The sequence below is a fragment of the Nymphaea colorata genome, unplaced genomic scaffold (assembly GCF_008831285.2).
Source record: "Nymphaea colorata isolate Beijing-Zhang1983 unplaced genomic scaffold, ASM883128v2 scaffold0353, whole genome shotgun sequence".
Taxonomy (NCBI): Eukaryota; Viridiplantae; Streptophyta; class Magnoliopsida; order Nymphaeales; family Nymphaeaceae; genus Nymphaea; species Nymphaea colorata.
The window spans coordinates 21,629-33,080 of NW_022204859.1; the positions used below are offsets into that span (position 1 = coordinate 21,629).

At 38.0% G+C, this 11,452-nt stretch overlaps 1 protein-coding gene across 1 annotated transcript; it reads left to right on the plus strand.

The window, feature by feature from the left end:
- Window positions 1–4,901: 4,901 nt before the first annotated feature.
- Window positions 4,902–6,301, plus strand: LOC116244866 (alpha-thujene synthase TPS3, chloroplastic; the record flags this gene model as incomplete). Its single annotated transcript, XM_031616693.1, has 4 exons — window positions 4,902–5,208; window positions 5,462–5,587; window positions 5,780–5,918; window positions 6,023–6,301. Coding segments are annotated over 4 exons (851 nt in total), but the record flags the coding sequence as incomplete, so codon positions are not given.
- Window positions 6,302–11,452: the final 5,151 nt, after the last annotated feature.

Genomic DNA, 11,452 nt, shown 5'->3' on the forward strand with positions numbered 1-11,452 from the left:
GCCACGCAAAGTTGGCTCAGACCAATTATGTACTCAGGGTTAGGTTTTGTTACTAGTCTTTTGACCAATTTCCTTTCAAGTGGGTTTTTTTTTTAATTTCATGTTGTAGAAGTTAGAGCAAAATAAGAAAGAAAAGCTTCACTGTGGATACTTTCTTGATAAGTGTGTAAACTTTCTGATTTTGACTCCCTAAAGTCCATCGATAGTGGCCCCGTTTTTTTTTAAGACAGTCATTCATTTTTTTAAGAAATTATTTGTCTTAAATTTTTAATGGTGTCTCAGCATTAACCATTTTTCTTGCTTTAAAACATTAAAAAAATTCAAATACCAATAATTTAACAAATATGTCATAGTGTTGTAAGAGAAATTATCGCTATAGTGAGAATATAATATACATGATGGGTATTATTGAGTGCCTCAGAATGAGAACGTAAAGCAAATTGTTGAGAGATCAGTGAGTCCTTATGGTCTCTTATTTGTCTAATATGTGGCCTATAGCTAGAGTATTTCTTCTTTTTCAACAAAACCGGATTAGCTAAATTTAAATTTGATTTCACAAGGTAGAGTACCTAAATTGCATTTGATGTCTGTTTGAAAAAACCTATACAAAATTGACCATTTGCAATTCAATCTGTCCCCACATATCAAGAAAGCCCCAAGCTGTGTAGCGTAGTTGTTCAGGGTGATGGGCCAATGAAAGTTTACTGTTAGTTCATTTATTATGGCTGCAATTGTTGGAGACAACAAAAGATAGATGGGTGACACTTTAGTTGACATGTGTACTGCTCTCCACCGAAAACCGAGTAAGAGGAAAAAAGTAAGGAGTTTCAACCTCTTTCATATAAACTCAACCAGAAAGCAGAATTGTGAAATGAATTTAATCCAAACCATCAATCAGTAAGGAAAACACGGCGACAAGAGCATCACTTTGATTAGAATAGAGCAATGGTAATCGTATAAACTAAAGCAAGAAAAGACAGTTGTGATATGAATTTAATCCATAATATCCACCAGTAAAAAAGAGAAAGTGACGAGAACATCACTTTCTTTATGATAGACAAAGGCATTCATACAAACTAATGCAAGAAAAAACAGTTGTGAAATGAATTTAATCCAAAGCATCCAGCAGTCACAAAGACGGTGATAAGAGAATAATTTTATTTACTATAGACCAAACATTATTGATTACATATTTTCAGGATCATTCCCCTTTTAATAATCATTCTCAATTTCTAGGAAAACTTTCTAAGATACATATAAATATTTTACACGTCCAGTGACATATGGATATGCTCCAGTGCTGAAATCTATAAAATTTTAAAAGATTCTTGAAATCTGATTTGTGGATCAAACATTATATAGTTATAATTAAAAAGCAAGCTGCCAATTGGGAACCTTATATGACACACCACAAAGTATGCACACAAAGGGAACAATCTAACGGAAACTTTCTGCTGTGTAATGAAAGGCCATGATTTTTTTCACGGCCGCATTATAAAAGAAGGTGACGACTTTTACAGTGTGAGCTGCTTGTTTTCTTTGACGCAATTTTACTTCTTGTGGTAGTAAGTGATAATTCTTGTAGCGTCTTTGTTTCTATTCTGTTCGGCTAAAAATAAAGACTTCACGGCTCCTTTTTTTTTTTAATTGGTGAAAACTATAGAAGAAAGGGCATAAAGTTCTTTTTAACCCTTACGTAGAGGGTTGCTGAGAGATCTCAAAGATGAAGCGAGGAATTTTTTGTTGTAGGAACCAAACTATAGTTTCTAAATTTTTACAGAACCAGAAATATATTTATTTTATTTTATTTTATACAGGATAAACTAAAATATTTGAAATTTAAAAATAACTTTTTTTATTTTTTTAAAATCCCAGAAGAAATACAGCCCTACCTGGCCCCCCTGCCTCCAGTACTCCATGTCTCTATAATTTTGTTGGTCAAAGCCTTTGGTCCCCATGACTGAGGGTTGCTCTTTGAGAACGAAAAGTGAAGAAAAGAAGAAGAAGAAAAATTTAGCATATTTTTATAATTAAAATTTACAAAAAAAAAAATTGCCCCCACTATTTTCAAGGTTGGACACATCTGATTATGGACCTGATTTTGAACTGTAGCTAGTAAAAAAAGCTTTGTGCCATTACTAATCAAATTTGTGTTCCTTTATGTTTTATGCCATATTCAGGCAGAAGTCCACTTTGTGTTATGGAGATACAACCGGATTATGTCTATATTTGGGATCATAAGCTTCTTGGATCCAAATTCAGTTTTGAAAAGTAGAGCTTACATCTGAATCCCAAGTCCTTGCTGAATCCAACCCACTGGCATCCACAGTTGTGCATAGGGCATATATCTGCTTTGGATAGAAAATCTAATCGATCTGTTTCGAAGATATCGGATATGAAAAAGAAAAACATATCCTATTAAAAAGTAGGATTGAATTCAGCTTTAATAATTGGCTTACAAACAGATTTTTGCATATACATAAACATCCGGTTGGATTTGGACATGGATTTGAATCAGATTTGTGATTAAGCAAATATCCTATATCTAATGTTCTTACATTTTGAAAATAGGTCAAATTCAGTTCAAAATTCGTATTTAGATATGAATATGAATATTATATTCAAATCAAATTCAGTTTGTGAAATAGGATTCCAGATTTGGATTTAGATATGGCTAAACGTAAATCCAATTTGACTATGATCCATTGACATCCCTAATTGTGGTTGAAGGGGTAGCTTTGTCCTTCCTTCCTTTCTTTCTCCTTTGGCAGCTTCTATGACAAGTTGTGAGGTTAGTGGTTTCTTTTTGTGAAAGAGGCCTGAAAGATAGTTGGGTCAGCCACATGTTTTCATCATTCTTTTCTTTTTCCTCTTTTCTCTTACATGCTTCTCTCGGAACAATGGCAGATACACAAGGTGGCTGGTGTGGGCCGGCTGGTGGGGCCAGCTGCCGACACCAACCCATTAAAATTTTCATTGAAACAATGAATACATTCTACATTTATACAAAGAATTATGACCTACACAAACACCATCTTTTAGTGCATTTTATCTCTGTTCAAAGAAAGTGTGTCAAACGACTATAGCTTATGTAAGCAACATAATGTAAGTTGTTACTCTTCATTGAAATTCTCTAACCATTATAAACACGCAATGCGCACTCGATTGCAGCTCTCTATAAGGTAGCAAATGATGTTCATAATATTGTTGAAACGACAAGTTGCACCACTTAAAGGTGACAGGGTGCAATTACTCAAATACGTGTAAAAAATAAACATGGTCTTTGATAAAAATGGTTTTAAGTGGAGAACATCAGTTAATAAGTGTCGGATTATAATGCATATCAACGTGAAGAAAAAATGCATTTGTTGAAATGGCAAGTTGCACCACTTAAAGGTGAAGGGGTGCAATTACTCAAATACGTGTAAAAAATAAACATGGTCTTCGATAAAAATGGTTTTAAGTGGCGAACATTAGCTAATAAGTGTCAGATTATAATGTATGTCAAAAATGTGAAGAAATAATGCATTCTATCTATATGCAAATCAAATAAAAGTACCAAATAATTATGGGTTAGGCAAGTGTCATAGTTTAATGCATTCTATTTATATAGAAAGAAAAAATCATCAAACATTTATAGCTTACGCAAATACCATATTTTTAAGAGATTGAACTTTATTAAAATTCTTTAACCATTATATACACACAATCAGCACTTGGATGCAGCTATTTATAAGCTAGCAAACCATGTTCATAATATTGTTGAAACGGCAAGTTGCACCACTTAAAGGTGAAGGGGTGCAGTTACTCAAATACTTGGAAAAAATAAGCTTGGTCTTTAATAAAAATGGTTTTAAGAGGCGAACATTAGCTAATAAGTGTCGGATTATAATGCATATCAAAAACTTGAAGAAAGAATGCATTCTATCTATAAAATAAAAGTACCACATAATTATGGCTTGGGCAAGTGTCATAGTTTAATGCTTTCTATTTATACACAAAGAAAAAAGAATTAAACATTTATAGCTTATGCAAACACCATATTTTAAGAGATTGAACCTAATTAAAATTCTCTAACCATTATAGACATGCAATGCACACTCGGATGCAGCTCTATATAAACTACCAAACCAATCCTGAGCTAAGTCATCCAAGAGGCAGTGAAATCATTTAGCATTCAACAATAAATACACACACTGTTATAATGGCTGCTCATCTTACCTCCCTTTCCACTCCTTTCGTTACTTCCCCCAAGCTTGCTCCTAATACCAAGGCTGGGTTCAAGCCATAGAGCACCACCCTTGTGAGATGTGAGCCAAGGGCTGAGGGCTGCGGTAGGTCTGCTGCTCAAAGGAGGCCTTCCAGATACCAGCTAAGTACAAGGAACTATGACTTCATCCAGTCCATTACCAGCGCAACAACAATAATTCTCCATACCTCTGATCTGACACTATTATTTTGTTTATTTTGGTATTATGATGTGATCCTAATTCAAAGACATGAAAACGAGTGCAGATCGACACACAAAGGACCAGAGTTGGGAATTGAGAAGAGAAGTCCGACAACTTATAACATCCACAACAGAGCAAATGGCTCAGTTGGAGCTCATCAATTCACTGGAACGTTTAGGTGTATAGCCTATCACTTTGACAGTGAGGGCAGGCGATCAGAAGATGCCATATGCACGAGCACTAGAGGATTTGAGGACCTCTACTCTTCTTCACTTCGCTTCAGAATTCTGAGGCAACATGGCTATAATGTTTCTGCAGGTATACATATATAGTATATAAACATGCGTTAATTCCAAAATATTGACTCAATAATTAGTTTTTAATCTAGACTGTCTATTACAATTGTGTTAATTGACACTAACCATTAAAGTTTCTTTTTACATTTCGTAGAGTTGTTTAGTAGATTTAGGGAACAGTCTGGCCGGTTCTCTGAGAATCTTCGTGAGGATGTGAGAGGGTTGCAGAGCCTCTACGAAGCATCACAACTAGCCTATGAAGGAGAAACTGCGTTGGAAGAAGCTACGGCCTTCTCTTCAGAGCATCTTAGGGCAAGGATAAGCCGCATGGAGCAGAGGATGTCTCGACAGGTACAGCATGCTCTGCAGGTTCTTCTCCACAGAAGGGTTCGCAGGGTCAAGGCCCGAGAGGATATTGAGACATTCGAGAGGACGGACCGCAGAAGCCAAGTGCTGCATGAGTTTGCTAGGCTGGACTTCAACATGGTGCAGACAATCCACCAAAGAGAGATCAGGGAGTTATCCGGGTACAATTCATTCTTGCACTTTCGCCTAAATCACTTGGTTAATAGTTGATAATAATGCAGCAACTAATGTCATTCTATGTATATATGTATATCAGTAATGAATATCATGTATGTTACATTGTTGCTGGTCTGCATCATTGGGTCCACTAATAAGCAACCATGAGTCCTTTGTTTTGGGTGTTTGCAGGTGGTGGAGGGACTTGGGCTTGGGCGAGCACATTAGCTTCGCCAGAGATTGGTGGAGAGCTACTTCATGGCAGTGGGGCAGATGCATGAGCCACAGTTCTCACAGTACAGGATGCAACTCGCCAGGGTCTCCTGCTTGATGGCCACCATTGAGGACATCTTCAGCGAGCATCAGTCTGTTGAGGAGCTCGAACGCTTTGTGCAAGTTGTTGAGAGGTAAAGGGTGATTATGGTTGGTAAATTAGAGGTAGCAACTCTGTCTCTAGTTTCTGCTTCACATCATTAGGAGCTAATGTGGGCATATATTGTATATATGCAGGTGGGATCTTCAAGCGGCAGAGCAGCTGCCACAGTCACTGAGGGTCTTCTATGCGGCTGTCTACAACACGACCAACCAGATCAGCTACACTGTTCTTAGGAGGCATGGCCGTGAAATCACTTCACACATGAGGAGAGCGGTACGACACTTTCTCTACCAAATCTTTCTTCTACTCTTCACATCATCACATTAATATATTAGCTTCACTTTCTAATTGACTTGCTCTCTTCTACTCTTGAGCAGTGGGTGGGTGTGTGCAGAGCTTACTTGGTTGAAGCATGGTGGCACCGTGCCCATCAGACACCAAGGCTAGAGCAATATTTGAGCAACAACCGGGCAGCCATGACCGGCCCTATTCCCCTTCCTGCCTACTTCTTCCTCTCCCAAAACATTGAGGAACAAACAATCCAGCAGCTGCAGTCCGAGTCCAACATCGTCAACTTGTCATCGATGGTAGTTCGTCTCTCGGCTGACCTCCAGAGATCCAGGGATAGTTTAGTGTATTTTCTGCTGGTTAACTAGTATTAGCTTCTGAGTTGACAATGTTCTTGTTCTGTTTTTCTGTTTTGATTGGCTGATGATCTTCTCTTTATATGTTGAACACTTGATTGAAGGTTGGATTCGGGAGAGGCAACCTGCCTTGATCGGTCCAGATTTATATAAACGAGGCAAGGGTAGTGGTGGAGCAAGCACGGCAGCACATAAGGAACTTGCTAAGGGATGCATGGAGGAGGCTGAACAGGGAGCTGCTCTCTGCTCAGCAGCAGCAGCAACAGAAACAGACTGCCTTCCCATCCATGGACTCCCTGTGCATGTATGACTATGAAGATGGCGTCGGTGTCTTGGAGCATGAGTCCATGGACCGTATCTACTCTCTCATTGCCGAGCCCATCCAGACTGCCTAAGCAACTCACCAGTGTCGCTGTTTCCCAATCTATCAACCATGTTGGTGCCCATTAACCGAATAAAAATTATGATGCTATGTATCATCATGTAATGAAATGGGTACATTAATAAGTTAAATTCAGTACTCTCTCTCTCATTATCTCTCTGTCTCTGTCACATGTATGCACACATGTATCCAGCAAGGTTATCTGAAGATCTCGTGAGAACATGATAAGGAGCTGAGGGAGAAGACGGCATTTTAGAAGTGCCGCAGTTGCTATCGCAAAGAGGTAGGCAGCACCAAGCTCGCCAGACAGGGCATTCCAGGCGTGACTTTCTCTGGAGCACGTTCTTGACTGGAGGCGATTCAGAGGTCGATTAAGGTGGCATTGGATTTGGGAAAGTGTCTAGTATTTTTTGTCAAATTTTCAGATTTTTTTGGACAATCCTGTGAAGAGATATGGAATTTACAAGTGCCACAGGTTTCTAAAGGACCCTGCGACCTAGTGTGGCGTATGGCCGGCGAAAGAATGATACCCAATCGGATCAGGTTCAAACCGAATGTACGGCATTACCCTATTCTATATATCATTAGTTCACATATTTAGATTTGATTTAAGATTTGAATATTAATGAAAGAAATGTTTGTGTGAATTAAATTTTTAAATTTATAGTCCAGATCCGATCTGATATCTAATTTTCATTTTAACATGATCCAAGTCTGAATCCATCCTTTAATTATGCAATCAAATTCAGACTATATTTTGACATGTGAAGGACTGGCCATCTTTCAAATTTTTTGTATATTAAATATACAAGGATATTTGTTTGAAATTGAACCTAAACACTTTTATTTTCCTTTCTAATTTAATCGGATATTAGATACATCGACATCCTTAGCTATGCCCTTAAATAAAGATAGTTTGTCCTCAGAAAAGAAATAATCGACGAGAGATTCATTGTCATTAAATACTCTTAGGGGTTGTTTAACAACATGCATGAACATTATTATGTGAGTGTTCGATGAAGGATAACACAAAAATTTTAGTACTGTTTCATGAGGCCCTAATCTTTAGAGTGGATTTATTAGACACTCATATAATATCCCTGCAAACAAATGATACCTTGACAATGCAAACTAAATTATTGTAAGTTCCAGAAATATTAAGGAAAATTAACTCTTTTGGAGGCTTGGATGTTTATCAGCTCGAGATTAATATAGTTAGATGAAATGTCGGTTAGGGTTGTATCGTTACGTTCTTTGATGATTTTCTAAAAGAACATTCGTGGGTAGTAAACATTTATGGTTGTGGAAACCATCTTGTGAGGGTTCAGTTTATATTTTTTTAAATACTGCTATTGCAAAAAACATACTTACATTGAATCAAATCAATCAAGCTGGTCAATTCAGTAAAATTGGCTATTTTGACAATTCAATTGATTCAACTGTGAATCGGCAAAACACTATATAAAATTTACCTTTTTTAAAAATGATAATACCAAAAACATATATGAACAATTAAACGTGAGTTCACGACACTTAAGCTGAAAGGTATGAGGAGCCCTTGGGTCTTTTCTAGGTAGTGTGGTTGTTAACCTCCTGCTCGGCCAAAAATTTGGCTTAACAGCGATTTGGGTTGGATAGGTTAACTTCTGTTTGATTCCAATAATTTTGCTTTAAAGGCATTGATCCAAAGATATACATGAAAAAAACTATGAACTTCCAATAGAATCCTGCTAGGGAGAAGGCCTGGAAGTGTACAAGAAGAATAGCAACAAAAATTTTCACACTTTAGAGGGTGTTTGATAATATGAACATTGTGTTCTTTGGAACCCAAACTTTCCTGTTAGAATGAGATGTCAAAAACAGAAGAGAGTTCTTAAAAGGAAACTCCAAAAGAAGAAGTCAAACAATTCTTAATCATAATTGAATTTGGATTTGGAACAGTTTTGTAAGTTGGTCCGATGGATACCAGATTCCAATGGATCTGAATCCAAGCGACATGCAAAAATTACCCACCACACCCTTCTTTACTATTCTCTCCCCAACAAATTTGATCTTATGTGTCACCAAATCTTCTTCTGTTTGGCCTTCTCTTAAAACCTCCTTCACAAACAAGTACCAACTTATGTGGAAACTATATTCTTGTAATTCATGCATATAAAAAGCACCCATCCCCTCCGACACATATTTATTTCTACTGGTAATCAAAATTTTGCTCCCGATTGCCCCTATCTCTTCCTCCCACCATTTTACTTCCCATACATCATCTAGGACCAACAAAATTTTTTTCTTTGAGAGCTCGTTCAGTAATTGTGTGCATAAGTCAGTCAAGGAACAATCAGTGTTTTCTCCAGAACTCTTGCACACTTCCCTTAGTATCTGCCGCACCAAATCCTTATGGTTTGGCCTTTCCGAAACACAAACCCACCACCTGCATTCCACGAACTGTTGTTCAACTTCATTAAATACCATGTTTGCAAGAGTCATTTTATCGATCCCTCCCTTTCCAACAATGGAGATAATAGAAGCAGCACCCTTCTCAGTCTTACTACAAAAGTCATTCGACAAGAGCATTTCTACTAACACCTTTTTATCATTCTCCCCGCCTATGGGCAGTTGTATACCTATGTGACGGGTTGCCTCTTTGGGGTTGACATGTTCACATTAAACAGGGTCCTTACCACCCCCTTTTGGTGTTGTTTTGAGCCTATCCACCATATCCCAATCTTACTTTATTTTATCAAGTCTTTCATTGATTTTCTTGATTTTGTTGCCAAGTTCGTAACGAAAAGAAACATTTTCTTAATTGGAAGAGAGTGCTGCGGTCAAAGACCACTTCTGTACCTGATCCCTCTTGCTGGCCTCAATTTTGCTTCGATATCCTTCGATGATGTCCTTGCCATCATAAAGAACATCCTTGAGCTCAAACTCTAGTTCTGTGTCGCACTCCTTGCTGAAAAAGGACTCGATCAGCATCTTCGATGGCCTTTTGGAAGATTTTCAGGATCCTTTGGAGCTTTTCAGATCGTCTTTGGCATTCAAGATGTAGTCTTTTGTCTCTTTGATCTCATTCACTCAGATGTTTGGGGGCCTGCTCCAGAGGACTCTCATGCTGGTTTTAAGTTCTATGTCTCTTTCATTGATGATATGACTCGTGTAACATGGATTTATTTTCTCAAAAATAAGAGTTAAGTGCCAAAAATTTTTGAAGAATTCTATGCCCTCATTCTCCCTCAATATGGTGCTAAGATTAAAATGCTTCGCTTAATGATGCATTGAAAAACTTCATGAGGAAGCATGGAATACAACCCCAATATACCTGCACCGGGACGCCTCAACAAAACGGCATTGCGGAAAGAAAAAACCGACAGTTTCTGAATATTTCTCGGGCTCTTATGATGCACAAGAACGTACCTCAGATTTTTTGAAGCGAAGCCATTGGGACAGCATGTTATATATCCAATCAAGTTCCAAACTCTAGCATAGAAGGAAAAATTCCTCTTGAACTCCTTCTCAATAAGCCGCTGTCACTTAAACACCTCAGGGTGTTTGGGTGCAAATGTTTCGTACAAGTACAAGAAAGATTTAGAAATAAATTCCAATGACATGCGATTAAGTGTATATTCTTTGGATACTCAAGCAAGAAGAGAGGATGACATGCGATTAAGTGTATATTCTTTGGATACTCAAGCAAGAAGAGAGGTTATCGCTGTTTTGACCCTCTCTCTAAACGTATGATTGTATCTCAGGATGTAAAATTCTATGAAAGTCAACATTTCTCTGACTGCTGCATAAAGGGGGAGGCAAATAATAGAAACTCTGCTGAAAATAGTGTTGATGATACTCCACGTCCGCTGGCTGACATCTTTGCAAGTCAAATGCCTACATGCCAACCAGGGATTGCCCACTTTCCCAGTAACAATAGCAGCCTTGAAAACACTATTTTGGAGGAAGACGAACCACCTACCAACGTCAAATCTCAACCAGGCGTAAGACGTTCCTCTAGAGTGACTCGGCCTCCATCCAAGTTAAGTGATTAATATACTTACTTATCCGTTGGAAGTCTTCATTCACTAGACAATTATCTCTCTTTTGAAGTTCTCTCGCATAATTACAAGTCATACATCTTCGTTATTTATGGTCATCAAGAGCCAAGAAACTTTAATGAAGCTAGTGCAGTCTTATGGTGGAGGGCAGCTATGGAAGAAGAAATCAAGGTGCTTGAAAAGAACTATACTTGGGATCTTGTTCCTCTACCAGACGAAAAGAAACTGGTAGGTTGTAAATGGATCTACAAAATAAAGTTCAAGAGCAATGGAGAAGTGGAGCGATATAAGGCTCGCCTCGTTGCAAAGGGCTTCACTGAGACAGAAGGAATCGATTACAATGAAACCTTTGCCCCGGTAGCAAAAATGAACACAGTGAGAACTCTTCTTGCAGTTGCACCTACAAAAAGGTGGAATCTTCTCTAACTTGATGTAAAAAATGCATTTCTCCATGGTGAATTGGAACAAGAGGTCTACATGGAAGTACCGCAAGGAGTTAACTGCCGATCTGAACATGTTTGCAAACTAAGGAAAGCTCTTTATGGATTGAAGCAATCACCTCATGCCTGGTTTGCTCGTCTGAAGACAGCACTCATCAATTATAGATTTCAGCAAAGCTCTACCGATTACGCCATGTTCACATTCACCAGAAAATCCAAGGTAACCATCTTGCTTGTGTATGGGGATGATATCATACTTACTGGAGATGACTTTGAGATCATGCAGGCTATAAAAAAA